The sequence below is a fragment of the Amphiura filiformis genome, chromosome 14, assembly GCF_039555335.1.
Source record: "Amphiura filiformis chromosome 14, Afil_fr2py, whole genome shotgun sequence".
Lineage (NCBI taxonomy): Eukaryota > Metazoa > Echinodermata > Ophiuroidea > Amphilepidida > Amphiuridae > Amphiura > Amphiura filiformis.
Window position 1 is genome coordinate 13,628,929 of NC_092641.1, and position 17,063 is coordinate 13,645,991.

At 34.9% G+C, this 17,063-nt stretch overlaps 1 protein-coding gene across 1 annotated transcript; it reads right to left on the bottom strand.

Annotated features, from left to right (window-relative positions):
- On the bottom strand, positions 1 to 12,063 carry LOC140168937 (glycine amidinotransferase, mitochondrial-like; the record flags this gene model as incomplete). The annotated part of the gene is made up of 6 exons (XM_072192248.1): positions 1 to 247; positions 1,242 to 1,470; positions 2,410 to 2,547; positions 4,465 to 4,652; positions 10,676 to 10,871; positions 11,971 to 12,063. Coding segments are annotated over 6 exons (1,071 nt in total), but the record flags the coding sequence as incomplete, so codon positions are not given.
- Positions 12,064 to 17,063: the final 5,000 nt, after the last annotated feature.

Sequence of the window (17,063 nt, forward strand, 5' to 3'; positions counted from 1 at the left end):
TATCATGTTTAGCCTTGGTTTTACAAGTATGATTCCAATTTTCCACGACGACGGACATCACTTGTCCAGCAATGGAATCCTCCTCCAAGGGAGTTCGCGAAACGTAAGGAGACTGGAATTGTCTTGATACCCAGCTTCTTGAACATTTCAATGGTGGGCTTTTCATCTTTTTCAACGACGACACGATTGGAATCCAGCATTAAGACGTTCATAGATAACCATGTTGATGAAAACCAGACGGGGTGATCTGAAATTAAATAAAACAATCATATACACTAATCCGAGAAGTGTTTATTGTATTTGGCCCTCTATTGATGGAACCACAGATATACCAGTACGGGAGACTAAATTTGTTCAATCAATTCATGATCGTGCATTGAAAATCACTGTTGTGTACAATTCTGTACACTATAGCATACTAACAAGTAATTGATGGAACCCCCGACCTTGGGACACCGCAGTTTTTACGTCGGGGACACCGCAGTAATGGCCTAGTCGGATTGGTGTATACTATACGATTGTTTGCAACGTTATAGCTAACGTGGCAAATTGTACCCCCTCTTATTTTTTCATGTTTTATGCATGCATTTGTGGCCTTTAACAACCCTACATACTATGGTCACTCAACTAAGCTTATTATTATTTAAGTTTATTTATTTATTATAAGTTGTAAGCAACTAAAAGCAAATGAAGATAAATAATTAGAAAATCTATGTTAAAAACTATGTTATAGCTAAAAAATATATGTGATCACTGTTGGTATTGTCAAGGTCTACAATTGAACATTATAATAATTTTTGATAGAATTTTTATTAAATGATCACTTCAAACAACCGTGCTTTTTAGGTAAATTACACAGCTGAAGTTGTGATATAATTTTATATTGATATTGTCATCAGTGCTGTAGTCGAGTGTACCTTATCCTAGTCCAAGAAAGAAAGATATTACTATTTAGGTATCTTTTAAGGGAAATTTAAGAATGTATTCCCAAATATAAGATTGACTGCTGAATTCGGAAGCTCAATTCAACAATTTTCGTGGTAACCCACATTTTACCGGACTTGCGGACTCAAGTCCGAGTCCTGGAGCCGAGTACTGAGTCTTAACTGCTCGAGTCCGAGTCCAGGTCCTGCGCAACTGAGTCCGAGTCCTACAAAAAAGTCCAGGACTCAAGTCCTCCAACACTGATTGTTAGTACCATTAAACTGTCGGTAAATTAATATAATGATATAAGAACGTACCAGCAGGCATCGTTGATTTTGGTGGGTGGACGATCGTCCAACCTGCTTTCTTAAACATTCCGATCTGGTGGCAGGGTCGGTCTGGATTTGAAAGCACTATACCAGGACCAATGATATTGAAAGTACTATCCATATGCATTGGATTAGTATCCCCAAATGAGAGAACATGGAGGTTGTATTTGTCTCCAAGATGTCGCCGCATCCATTCTATGCCCATGTTATTAGTTACCTATTATACATTGAAAAGATATAACATTAGTTACTCTTTACCTTTTTCCCTTAAGACAGACGCAGCGGCAATTTTGCGGTAGTAATTTTCTATTTCGGCAGAATTTGCAGCAGCGACTTAATGTCATGCAGAAGAAGAATAATGAGACGTTTTTCAAAACGTTGCGTGTCTGGTTTTCCGCAGCGATTTCCGGTATTCCGCTGTTATTTCCGCTTACATCCTGGTGTTCCTAGTCAAAGTTGAATATGTGTACGTACGCGTATGATCGTTCTAAATTTCGCTAATAAAGGGGTATTTTTAGATCAGATCACGAACATTGAAGATATGGGAATACATCTACATCTGTCCAGTCATACGTAACTATCGCGGTTCCTTTTTGACAATTTTCCGGGTTTTAAGTTTTTCCCGATGATTTTTCCGGGATTTTTTCCCCAATAGTTTTGTTTTCATATGGTTAGCGCCGTCGAATTTTACCTAGAACGCCCGGTATGGAAAATTCGGTGATTACAGTTCTCCTGTACAAATATATAGGATTTTCTATTAAATGTCGCTGTCTTTGTTTATAATTCGCTCAATAACCTTCGTTGCCTACCAAATATTATTTTAATAGTGCTCTTGAAATGCCAAAATAGGGTAGTTTTTTAACAGTGTTCTTAAAATTGTGAAAATATGGGTCGTTTATCAACTCAAATTCCCCTTAAATTATACCCGTTTTAGTAAATAATAGGAGTAAAAAATATTCTTGAAATTTGGTCCAATGGGGGTGTTATTTTGAATTTTACGCCTTCGAATATGGACTTGCACCACCAGACGCTGAGAAATAAACAGTGTTTGTGGCAATTATAGAAAACCACATGCAAAATTGCAGATTACATCATCTTTTCTGCGGAATATCGTAGCAGATTTGGAGTATAAACTGTACGGAAAAATGTTACAAACCTGACTTCTCTGCACGAAGATGTCCTTGCCAGCTCGTATGAAATCAGCAGCATCGAAGCAAGGCTCAAATTCCGTGGTGACAAAACCGCCCTGTAAGGCAAGCTTATGGCGCTCTTCAGGACTGTATTTCACGTATTCCTTTGCAAAATTAAATATGTTATTTTGAATTAATTCACGAATATTCCGATTTACATCGTACACAAGATAAATAAGCAAAAACAAAAATAAATAAGGAAATGCATTAGGTGACATAATATAAATAACCAAGTATTCTACCAAAACTGGACTTCACCGCGACTGAAACATCATAGTGGAGCCGGAACATGGATTCCTGTGCGCAAATTGAAACAACGAAGTTTTGAAGATTTTTTGTACAGTCTAAAAAAAATGTGCAAGTGGAAAGCGCCATCTTTGGCAATTAGAAAATACTGTTGTGACATGGTGCTTACATCAACGTCAGGGGAACAGTCCTAGCTTTTAACACTGTTTAAATACCGTTGTTTCATTCATTTTGGTTTCGGCAATCACTAAACACAAATGTATGAAAATCCTTTTGTATCACCTTTTAGAAAATTGAATAGAATGTTATATCGAAATACAGTTAATAAAAGAACATTCATTTATAGGATTAGAAATTATGTAACAATTGCTCAGTCAAATTTTATTGACATGATTTTAATTTTACAACAGAGTATGCAATATTTGTTTGTATTATAACATTTCTTGAGTAACAAAGAGAACAGAATTTACCATGATAAAATCATTAACATGTACATGTACTTAATTTTATCACAGCAGAATATGAAATATTTAATTATCTTTTAATCTGTTTGAAGTGAGAAAGGAGAATCATTACACCTGTATCATGATAAATCAGTAAAAACAATTTTGTATTGTTGTGTTAGCGATGCATTCTTTTGATTTCACGAAATAAATTTTGATTGAATTACATGTACAGCCCTCTTTAACTTTCAAACAATATCCAAAACCGTGTTAAATAGTCATATATTTTGGTGAAGCCGTGGTAAACGATCTTATGTTATACACTAAACTGGAACCATTTGCGCCTTAACCGCAATGTTGGCAATATTGTATCAATAGCTCAACAATACTTTGCACCACCATAACGAGGCCAAAAAATATGGTTTGAACTATTTGAGATGTATGGTTCTTTAGTTTATTACCTTAAAGGGTACCTAAATAGTAAGTTAAAATGTCAAAGGTCACAATTTGGCCTCCACATGGGTCAAAACCTAAAAACTGCCCTAATTGTCAGAAAAAAATGGTCTCTTATGGCATGATTTTTGATACTAATTCAAATATAGAATATTATTTACATAGTTCTAAAACAAATCCAGTATAAAATAGGTGATGTTGACATACCTCAATGACGTTTCGTGCTGTAACACAGCATTTTCACAAACTATTCTTTATTTGCGCAAATATATTCATCAGGATTGTCCATTGAAATTATTTACATAGTTTTAGAACTATGTAAATAATTTCAATGGACACTCCTGATGAATATAATTTGCGCAAATAAAGAATAGTTTGTACCATCTAGGATGTCTCGTAACAATGGTAACCAGATGAAAGGGTGTGACCTTTGACCTTTCTGCTTATAACTCGAGAACTGTACGTTACAGATAGACCAGACTATACTTTATCTGAAGAGTACATTAATTTGTGTGTCTTGAACAAAATATAATGAAAAAAATATCCATGTTACTTATGTAAAAAAACATGCTAGACGTTGGAAACTATATTTAAATTGTTATTGCAATTTGTTTTCTTTACCCCCTGTGGAGCCCTACAACCTTTGTAATGTTTGCTTACAATACGTCGCAGATAGACTAAACTATACTTTTTTCTGATTCGTTTTGACCAGAGCAATTATTTGACGTGGTTATGAACACAATCTGATCAACTTTGAAATTTGACCCTTTTGGGGACTCTTTTTGGAGAAAGGTTTATTTTTGTCACCATCTTAGTGCCGGTCACAAATAATGTACGACATAATAGACCACATCACACTTTGCACCTGTACTAATTTACCTCATCATAAAGTTCATCACTCATCTGTGGCTTTGGAGCAGCAGTCCATTTAGCGCCACCATTAAAGTATTCTTTGAGAAGCGACCTGTAGGCGCGATATTCAAAGAATCTGCTTCGCCACGACATAGGACATTCCATTATCTCATCACCGATGACAAGAAGAAGATCCCGAGGCATTGCAAGTTGACCTGTATGGATTTATAAGAACATCCCTAATTATTATTATGATCCTTTTTGCTTGTAACAAATCGTTATAATAAAGCTACAGCGATGTGTTAAAAACTGACTTCCTTTATACGCGATGTTCACACGTAGACATTGTCCATTGAAATGTGTGTGATACTTTCCGTATAAAAAAGACATTGCGATTTCACATTTTGGACACCAACGTCGTATAAAACGCAAATGTTATGCACCTGTCAATTGCATCCCCGGCCCCTGGGTACCCGGGGATGGCCCGGGGGCATCATGTGACCCGGGATTTGACTCAAAATTTGTCACGGAGGAGCCGGGTGTTGGCCGGGACTGGTATAAAATTGACATCGCCCAAAATCCGGGAATTTGGGTTGGGACTTAACCAGGTGAAACCCGGGATTGGGATCGTTGATAACATACATACACTTTTGGAATTATTTGAGACATTTTCGTGTTTACGTGTAAAACCAATGACGACGTCAAAATTCAGTCGATCTTGGCCGGCCCCCCTGTTAACAATATTATTAATAACAAATCTTTGAAGGATGTTAAATGATATCCAAAATGGGAACCCCATGAAACAAATATAATACTCAGTAACTTGTGCGCCAAGAGTTTTATCAATTTATTCACACAAATATACATAGTTATTTGATTTAAAAAACAAGGAAAGTTGGACGGGGTATTGGCTTTTAAAGAAAAGCCTCATAATTGAAGTTGCATTTTGGATTGACATCAAACAAGAAATGTCTTTAAAAAAGACAACGACATGGATAAAGTACATGTTTCATAATTTTACATTGACAATGCTAATTATGTTTTGTGTGGCACATGTACAACTAACCGGTTGGGAAATATTGTTACCACCGATGATGTACTAGGGAATTCTCTAGAATTTTCATGTTGAAAGCTTAATTGACAAATGTGTGCTAAGTAAGTCTACATTTAATTCATACTTGTAACAAAGGGATCAATGGAAATCACATCCACCGATCCAACAATCTATATTCAGACGACCTTAAGAATATTTTTCTGTCCAACTGTGATCATAACCAATGCATGACAATCCAAATATCTATCAGTAACTGTTATCTTTGATATGACCTTGATGGTTTTGATGTTTAATTGTGATTACGTTTTATGACACGACTTTGAACATTCTGACAATCCAACATATTTACTTTTAACAATTTTGGTGCAGAATTGTGATCGACAATCTGATAATCTATACTTAAAGGCCATTCAGTGATTTGCTCATCCGGACAAAAGTAAAAAATCATCAAAATTCAGTACCTTGTCATTGTCATAGATGTGCTAACATAGGCCGCTAGTGTAGTGGTCCAGCCAAAAGCTGTGTATTTAAGATAAAATAAGGCATTTTACATGAATCTGTTATTTATATTTATATCCTGACAGTATATAAATTAGCTATATGTATTTGTATGGGGTTTTAATTCAACTTTTGTCAATACTGCTGTTTTTTTTTTTTACCAAATATTTCATTTCAAAAATAACAAATGACAATCTGGATGACTTATCCTTCACTGTTAAGCAATTTATAAACAATTATATATTTTTTACACTTTCGCTGGGATCACTGAATGGGACTTTAATTCACCTCAGGTGATTTTGACATGACCTTCAACATTTTCGCACTTACACCCATCATGTCCTTAAAATTTAACTCTTACAACTTCCTGTCAACTCTCTCATTCATAACTTTAAACTTCTGTCGCTTTGTCTTTTCTGTCTTTTACCATTTAGTACACTACAGTTTTTTAATTCTGTCTGTTTGTCTTTTACCATTTAGTACACTGCAGTTTTTTAATTAAATGGCCAAAACTGAAACAAGAAGAGTCTTTAAAAAAGACACAGTTCACGGATCAGGTGTATATAGTAATACATTTAATAATATAGTTGTAACTTTTCATTTTCCTATCTAATATACTCTGTTTAAGGCATAATGATACCAACATCCTGACTCTGGCTTATATAACTCGCCAGCAAGAAACTCGTTCTTCATTCACTTGTGGAATTCATCAAAAGAGATGTATTCCACAAGTTAATGAAGAATGCGGCTGAAAAAAATTTGATTACTTATGGGTTTATTACTGAGAAAATCAAAATTGCAAATGAGAAACATATAAGTATGAGGGTGACGATTTGATATGTGCATTAGGCCTATGTATAAATATGCTGATTTTACGACATGTCGAAGTTCATGCAACACGCCAAGTTTTCAGGATGACAAAGTCTGATTTTGAAAGTAAAGGCGTGATATATATATTAGAGTCACGCGGTAGCCGTGACCAGCAAGTTTAAAAAAAAAAGACTGATAAAGAAGACTAATAACAGATGCTCCCGCGAGACTATATTTACACCTAACATTAAAACACTTGACTTCTATTGTTCGATGTTATTTTTCGCTGGGTACAAAATGTATCTAAAACCATGCTAAATGTTATTTACAGTCCCAGGTGTAATATCGTGACAACTCATTAATTCCAAAAGGGCCACCAATCCTACAGTCAATCATTGTTCGTAATAAACAAATGTTTTTGCTTCCATTTCACGCGGTATTTCATAGCGAAAATTAGTTGCAAATCATACTGATCCAGAATTTTTGGACACTGCTACAGGTCTACCTGGTTATCACCTTCACACTACTTTTTCAGATTCACTTCCAAATATACCCTAGCAGTTTCCTGGATACCCTACATACAAATTCTGAGCCCCATTCGCCAAAAAATCAAGTTTTTCACCATTCTTTTGTTCATATCGGACGACGCATCCATTTATATAATAAATGCTGTATTTCGACACAGTAATTTATAGCAGAGGCCCGTGGTCTAATGGTTAGGGCGCTTGACTCCAGATACGCTATCCCGAGTTCGAAACCCGGTGACCAACTGATTTTTTTCTTCAATGTTTTATTAAACAACTTATTGTCATTAATCAAGGATAACATAATTTTAAACATCCAGTGCTATTGTGATATTATTTTTTTATTAAAGCAAGTTGTTTGATTCTCATGGAAATTGTTTATTGTGTTAAGGGCCTATTAAAAAACACAGCATAATGAGATACAACACCATCAAGGATCAAAAGAAATCTGAATAACCAAGAAACTAGATCAGGTATTATAGGGTATGCAATACGACGTTACTCATTGTTATTCTAATTTAAATATATTTTGTCCTACCACGGGCAAATTCGCATGATAATAGGACAATAAAACATGATTGTGATATGTATGAATGGTTGTTGAATCGATTCAGAGACCTGACTCTCTGTCATCTTCAGCTATCGTAGAACATGACAATTGTCATACCGTCCCGGTAGGTTGATTACAAACACTCTGTAGGTGTGGAAAATTGTTCCGCTAGTATGGAAGGCCAGCAGGAAAAAAATATCCAAATAACATTTATCAAGCATATATAGTACGGAAGCGTTTATGTGACACAACTTGACAAGATAATTATCTTGCCATGTCGACTTATTATCAGCATTATGTCAACATGACGATATAAAATATCTCGCCAAGACAACTGAACAAACAAATCAACATGGCAAGATAAATTGTCATGCTAAGTCGACATACCAAAATGGATATCGTCTTCGCGAAATAAATTATTATGCCAAGTCAATTTAGCAACAAATTAATGTCTACATAGCAGGATATTTTGTCACGTCCAGTTGACTTAACAAACAATATAAGTCAACATGGTAAGATTAAATTATCATACCAAGGAATAGTAATTTTTGACACCGTAGAATTTAAATTATTGAAAAGCATCCTCGGGATGTAGAGGAGCTGGCCCGAAATTAAAGGGAAAATTAAATCTCAAAAGACCGCCGACAACCGCCGCTCAATAGGGATATCCAACAACAAAGAACCACAAACCGCGAAATTTGGATATCCAGCTAGATTGGCCCGCAGGACTCAGGAACCACAAATCTTGAAATATGGATATCCTACAAATTAAAACCACAAACCGCGAAAAACCGCCAACAACTGCCGCTTAATAGAAATATTCAACTATATTGCCCCGCAGGATACAAAGAACCACAAACCGTGAAATTTGGATATCCAACTAGATTGCCCCGCAGGGCTATAAAGAACCATAAACCGCGAAATAGGGATGTCCAACAAGTTTTAACTATAGGAAATTAGCCCTCGATAGAGGGCAAAGCTTGAAGGATTAGGGAAATTATAACCACGAACCGCGAAAGTTGCCTTAACAAACAATATAAGTCAACATAGTAAGATAAATTACCATACCAAGTAATAGTAATTTTTGACACCGTATAATTACAATTTTTGAAAAGCATCCTCGGGATGTAGAGGAGGGCGGCCCGAAATTAAAGGAAAATTAAATCTCAAAAGACCGCCGACAACCACCGCTCAATAGGGATATCCAACTAGATTGTCCCGCAGGGCTACAAAGAACCACAAACCGCGAAATTTGGATATCCAGCTAGATTGCCCCGCAGGAATCAGGAACCACAAATCTTGAAATATGGATATCCTACCAATTAAAACCACAAACCGCGAAAAACCGCCAACAACTGCCGCTCAATAGAAATATCCAACTAGATTGCCCCGCAGGGCTATAAAGAACCCCACACCGCGAAATATGGATGTCCAACAAGTTTTAACTATAAATTAGCCCTCGATAAAGGGCAAGGCTTGAAGGATAAGGAACATTATAACCACAAACCGCGAAAGACCTCCAACAACCACCTCAATAGAGATATTCAACTAGATTGCCTGCAGGGCTACAAAGAACCACACACCGCGAAATATGGATATCCAACAAGCTTAAACAATAAATCAGCCACGATAGAGGACAGGGTTTGAAGAATAAAGGAATACCACGAACCGCGAAAGACCGCCAACAACCGCCGCTCAATAGAGATATCCAACTAGATTGCCTGCAGGGCTACAAAGAACCACAAACGGCGACATTTGGATATCCAACTAGATTGCCCCAGGGCTACAAAGAACCACTTACATTTTAGTTATAGGTATAGCTACATATACTCGTATTTTTATTATCATAAATCAAGGATAATATTATTCAAACTTCTATTTTTCGCTTTATTCGTCATATGGAGTACTTCGTAACCGGATGACTTTTCAAGCTTGGAGCTACTCGGCTTCATTCATAAAAGAAAGCAAATCTACCAAAAAACGTTGACAACGTAAAGAAAGCAGCAAGTTTAAAAAGCCCCCACCTCGGCTCACTTTTTGAAACTTGGTCCCATTTGTAAAAGATACTGATTTAAACTTTGTCATAATTATCAACTTAAAACATTTGCAGAAGTGTTATGTATCTTTAATTTGCCGATGCGATATTAAGTTTTCAGCATTCTGGAACGATCAGAAAGGTTGTTCTTGGCCAATATCCTATATATGTTTTGTTTTATAATAATTATTAAGTTCATGATCAATGATTGAATTAAACGAATAACAAGTAGGCATGTTAATGACAATGATGCTATTGCTGTTGATATTCAAAATGGGACCAAGTTTCAAAAAGTGAGCCGAGGTGGGGGCTTTTTAAACTTGCTGCTTTCTTTACGTTGTCAACGTTTTTTTGGTAGATATATATTATATAGATGTAGTGGTTCTTAATCTACCAAAATGTATGTTTTGGGCAAATATAATATTTTGGGGAGCACAACCTCTGTTTATAGTCATAATCAAAAGCGTGCTGTTTGAATTAGGCAGAGACTCTGTAGTCTGCGACAACCATCCTTTAAATTTTCAATCACTATGCCCTCTATCGACCTAGATCAGATATTATAGTCTTTGTTCCAACCGCCTTGTTCTCCTTCGTGACAAATGAGCATAATCCAGTTTGGAACCGAGACTAGCAATATTTTACACCGTTTTCAACGTCTTTTAACGCACGGTCCAACGTACGTGCTACGCACCACGTATGTAACATCGCAACCTCTCTAATCAGTGAGTCAGTAAGTATTGCATATATTTAAAGGATATTTTATATACCTGTTGAAGTAAAGTCTGGTGTTGTGTACTTGACGCTGAAATCAACAGGATCTGGTCTTCGGACAGTGACACCTTCTCGCCTAAGAACAGCGCAAATCTCCTCAAGTTCAGCACTGGCTTTGTGAAGATGATCTAAAGGAAAACTTCTACCAGCATACTTGGAGAAGAAATTCCAATGTTCCTCAAAAATTATAGCCTTTATATAAAACAAAACAATGCAATGTGTACTTAATTGCTAATACCCTAACCAGCAGAGGAAAGTCCAACGAGTGTCATAACATAACATGCATATGTTGGTAAACTTCGTAATCTGCTAGTCACAATAATATTGCCATAATATTGCCACATTGCCTTTGTTGACATAACAGTATGCAGAAAACATGAACGTCGTATTATATTTTTCATTATTATAATTTATTATTATAATATAGGCCTAACTAATTTCCTAAGACGCCATGTGATATTTAGTATTGCAATTTCCTCGAGACAGATACAGGCCGGTGTTTCACAATGATTGGTACCCATCAGCTTTGTTGTCTACTGAAACAACTGCTTCTTCCAAATTCAATATTAGATCACCATGAAATGACTACGATTTATAGTAGTATGACCTTTCATAACATAACTGTACAATTAAGATGGATATTATACTGCATTTTGATGTGGCAGTCTTGGCCATATTGATGAGGCCAATCGTTTCCTAAACCTTGTAGAGGTTATATTCGTTAATAACAGAACACCGACCTGGTGCTCTATTGATTCCAGAATTTTAAAAAATCGTCCGCACAATGTTCTTTGTTGTTTTCTATATCTTTCTGACCTACTGAGTCTGGCGGGTGCCACCATGGCACGCTTGGGCATTTTGAAATAAATTAACCCCATAAGGGTTATGCAGGGGTTATAATTGAAAGTGTTCAGATATCGTAAAGAATCACCTAATGGCGCACTTGTTTCCTTTGCCTGAGGGTAAATTTTACGTACAAGTAGAAAACTTCCTCCTCTGAAAATCTCAACAAGGAATTATAGGTGTGCGCCCTTATTTATGGTGGCATGTTTGGGAGGGCACTTCTATTTTGTGCCTAAAATTACAAGGGGGTCAATATGCGCCATTAGCAATGATTAGGGGAGTCTTTACGGTATCACTTCATAGTATATCAATTATTCGTGTTGGCCTCAAAATGACAATAATTGTTGATCTTTGTTTGATCTATCTCAGTGACATCTTGAAGGTCATCATAAAAAGTAATGCAAATGAAGCCAATTCCTATGTTCCTTTTTAGTTTACTATGCTATACCTTGACAGCTGCGGCAAATGGCTGAGGAACTGTGGCACCTTCTGCACGGCCGACAATGACTTCTTCCAAATGATCCCATTCATTATACGAACACACAGGACTCGTGAACGATGGCATGTTGCTATCAGTAGCTAGTGTAGAGGTACGGCGACTGGACCGACGAACTACCGTTCCTACGTTTATGGAAGTACGTATCTTTGGGGGAAATAATAATATTCAATACACAACTAGAATTATTACTTATTGTACGTACAACGGAACCCAGGCAAAAATTTAGGCATGACTCATAAAAATGTCAAGATCTTGCCAAGAACATGTCAAGAACATGCCCTATTTTTGCTAGCAACGGGCGTGAATTTTTGTGAATTTGGGAATTTTTGATGGGTTTTTCATGTTCACACATAAATATGCATGCCTTTGCATGCTTTTTATGTCATGCGTTTGGGCCTTGACAGGTTCAGGGCATATTCATGGGCATGAATTGCGATCAATGTCAAATTATCTTTATCTCCATGCCCATAAAATCCTTATTCGATTCATGTGTAACTCATGGGCATGAATCGTGGTCAATGTCAGATTTTCTCTACTTCCATGTCCATAAAAACCTCATTTGCATTTAAATGGGTTCAAAGTTCTACCCCATGAATCCTTGATAGAGGATTTTATGCCATGTTCATGCAACATACAAAACAAAGCAAAAGGAATGTCTTGCCATGTACATGCCAAGAACATGTCATGTTCATAGCATTTACATATCAACCAGTAGCTAATTGTGAGAACACTCGTGGTTTCTTTTTGCCTGGGAAGTAACAAAGGGCCAAGCGGTTCTTTTGGAATTCAGGAATTCAAGATCACGTGATCATGAGTCCTGACTTCTTGTGTTCCTGATTTATAAAGAAATAGTAAAGATATAAAAAAAATTATGAAGAAATAGTTAAGACAATACAGGATCTCCAGAATTCATTAAATATGTTCAATTTTTACGACGTCAGCATTTTAATTGTAAGCCCATCCACTTTTTTTTATCATGAGATCCCATTTTCGTGACTTAAAGTCAGGAACACGCGAACGTAAAAACTCACGCACACGCGCACGTGACTTAAAGTCATGAAATTAGGATCACGAGATTCCAACTTCTTGACTTAGAGCTTGTGTTACAAGCGCCATCATTTGATAACTAAAATGAAAAAAAATACACCCTTTGACTATTTTTGAATTTTTCTCACAAAATAATAACATACTGGTAGCAAAGGTTATGTATATTATAGGAGCAAGGAATCCAGTTACTACACTGGTATTTCAGTGACTTAAGATACGCGGTACGTTATTTATGATAAGAAACGAGGTAAGGCTAGAATATACTTCATTTATTTAAAATGAACCACTTGTCTTGAATCACTGAAATTTTAGTGTGGTAACTGGATAACTTGTCCCTATAATATACATAACTTTTGTTACCAATGTGTAGTTAGTTTTTGAGAAAATGCAAAATTACTCACATAATTTATCAAGAGGTGTAAAATACCACCTTAAATAAGAAGGATGACTGTTGACATTATTTACGGAAGTGTTGTCCAACTTGTAATTATGACTAGGTGTTATGTAAGTTGCGAAGCACATCCAAATTATAAATTACAAAAACCAAACGAAAGCGAAACGAAAATTGAATCAATCACATCAAACACTTGAATAAAACTATTGCGTTGTTTTAATGATAATTCAAATATTATATATAAACATTATCGCACCTTCTGCAACAGTAGTCGTCATCAATTGCTTTGTTCCTGTTGCCATGGTAGCTATTTTAAAATCACGGAACATCCTTTAGTCCGGGCCTTTAGTTGATAATGAAGAGTATTAACCCGACATTTTACGTGTTTTAGGTTTATACAAACTTTACTGGTGTTTCGACTTTGTAAGTGTAGAATACTGTTAAACTTTGCGCCGATGGTGGCTATGATCTTACAGGTATTACTTACTTACTGTAAAATATAACTGTGCTGTACCTCCCAAGTAAACACAAAATTGTTCTTAAAACATTTATTCAAAACGTTTTAAAAACATTTAAATGCTGGGTTATACAATGGTCATGAAAACGTTTTTCAAACGTTATTGCAAAATATTTTGTCAACAATTAAATAACATTCTGTTTACAATGTTTTTCAGCAAGTTTTTTTTTATATATTTGTATTACCCAACATTTAAACGTTTTCTGTAAAACATTCTGTGTTTGTTGGGTCTGTAAAGATAAGCCAATTTGAGACGGAGTGTAGAAATTCATGCAAATTACATTTTATTATTTTCATTAAGCAATATTCATCTTACCGATATAGGTTTGAAAATTCTTGACATATTAACTTCTTGAAGACAAACACAGCGCATCATGTCATTCTAATTAACGATATTCGGATTTATCGTCCACGAAATAATTAAACCAGTTCGTAATACTGAAATGAAAATTCATATCATAAAGATAATAGACAATTTTTTTTTTAATGAAATAAAAGCAATATGTAAAAAATCATGGGTAAAATTCCTCGTCGTGTCATAAATATGACAAATTATTAAAATTTGATGTTTTTAACATTTTTGACATTTAACAGTCGTCGAAGAAAACTTCCTAAATCATAAGCTTTTCATTACAAATGTAGATATTGTTAACTTAATCAAACAGTGTGTTTTTGTTGTGCATTCGTGTGACTGGGAAAAGGTGTATTTAATCTTGAGTCATTCACGGCTCTTAACAACATTAGTCAATGTAAGAGCAATAAAGTGGAAGTGACCTCCTGCTCTCTTCGCCCTCCTCTCATTTTATTATTTTTGCGGACGACACAAATATTCTTTTTTCCCATAAAAACTAGCTTTATGATCTTTAAAAATAAGCATAATAATAAGCAAACGCCCGTTCTTAGGAATCCTTATTGATAGCAATCTTACCTGGAAGGCACATATATCCTACATAAAGATTCTCCCAATATACTTTATAATACTCTAGTATTACCTTACTTATCATACTGTACGATTATATGGGGAGACAAAAATAATTCTAATTTAGATTCTCTTTCCATCATCCAAAAGAAAATTATTAGAACTAGCACTAATTCAATCTGCTAAGAACATACAACCCCATTATTTCTTTCTTTGAGGGATCTGGAATGAGCGTTCTGAGCGTTTCGACTTTTTTTTTTTGTGGGACATGAGAGCACATCAGACATATCGTATTGCATTCTGAATACGGAAAATGTCTTTCTGATATCAAATAATTTTCATGTTTTGAAAATCACAATATAATACAAAATTTATGACAAATTATAAAAATTTGATAATTTTCACATTTTTGATATATAACAGTCCTCGAAGTAAATTTTATAAATCTAATGATATATTTTAAAGTGTATGTAGCTGGGAGGAAAAGCCGACGATCAATTGAAAATTTTGAACTTTCATATTGAAGATATGGATTTTTTTCCCAAAAAGACCTACTTTTGTTTGGTGTTTTGGGGGGGAAATCTATATCTTCAATACGAAAGGTCAAAACTTTCAATTGATCGTCGGCTTTTCATCCCACCTACATACACTTTAAGTACATATTATCAGAGTTATAAAGTTTACTTCGAGTACTGTTAAATATCAAAAATATCAATTTTTAATCATTTGCCATAAAATATGTATTACATTGCGAATTTCAAAAAATTAAAATTATTTGATATCAGAAGGACATTCTTCGTATTCAGAATACAATTCGATATGTATGATGCCATCATGACCTGTTGCCACCTGGATTCCCAAATAATAATTTCACTGTCCGATCCGACATTCACAACTATAATACTATAAAACACAATTAAACCCCAAGGCCCAATGACTTGGAACTCAATAAATAAAACCATTAAAAATTGCCGCTCCCTTGCCTCGTTCGAAAAACATATTCTTGCTCAATACAACTTTAGTGACACCATCATACATATTATCATATTCCTATGTTCTGTCTCCCCCCCACCCTAATTTTTCTTTTTATACAATCTCGTTCCTAAATCATATTCACTGATAATTAATGTTATACACATGGGTACTTAAAGTTTTTCTGTATCAAAATGTATCTTATTGCTAATATGATTTCTATGAAGCATCTTCCATGACATAATTATTTAGTGATTGTATGATACCTTTGTTTTCTTTTTTGTTTTTGTTTTTTCCCTTAATTTAATTAAATTATTTGACTGTTAAGTATATTATATATACATATTCCAATTTTGCATGTTTCTTTCTTTCGTAATTATATTTATATTGTATGATATTTTTGTAAACCATGGGGTGCCACCTAACTCACGATATGCGTTCCAGACTGGCATCCTCGTCTGTCTCATATGATATTCCATTCACTTCCTATCATTATTATTATTATTATTATTTAATAATATTACAATTATTATTATTATTATTATTATTATTATTATTATTATTATTATTATTATTATTATTATTATTATTATTATTATTATTATTATTATGTATATAATGTGAATTTGTATATTTGAGATGGAACCAAAAACAAATTAATCTGAAGAAATCTGAAAATCTGAAGTGTGAATGGTTAATACAGCACCGGTTTGGAAATAAGGGATTCTGTACGCAAAGAATGTATACTTACGCAAATCCGTGGCGTTCTCTGGACAATTTGAATCAGGATATACATCAGTCGTTCAAAATATTGAGTGCAACACAACTGTATAACCAACAGAAGAATGATTGTAAATCATTGTAATTCATTGACTGTATGATATATCATATAATAGCATAGATGAACTCCTGGATGAGGCAGCTTTAATTAGCATGAGGCCGCATTGACATGTAAATAGCGTATTGTTGTTTAAATTTGTGCCCAGACGTATTGAGGGCGACAGTCATGTTATCCAGACGGAGAATGGCTGCATATGCCGGGCATGTCAATTTGCTGAGTGAAGGCTGATAATCACCTTTCTGTATAGGTAATAAGCTAGTATATTTCGTGTACCAGTTGGTTATAACAAACAATTAGTATCATATTAAATATATTAAGTGTATAAACTTTGAATTTACATGAATTTGAAGAG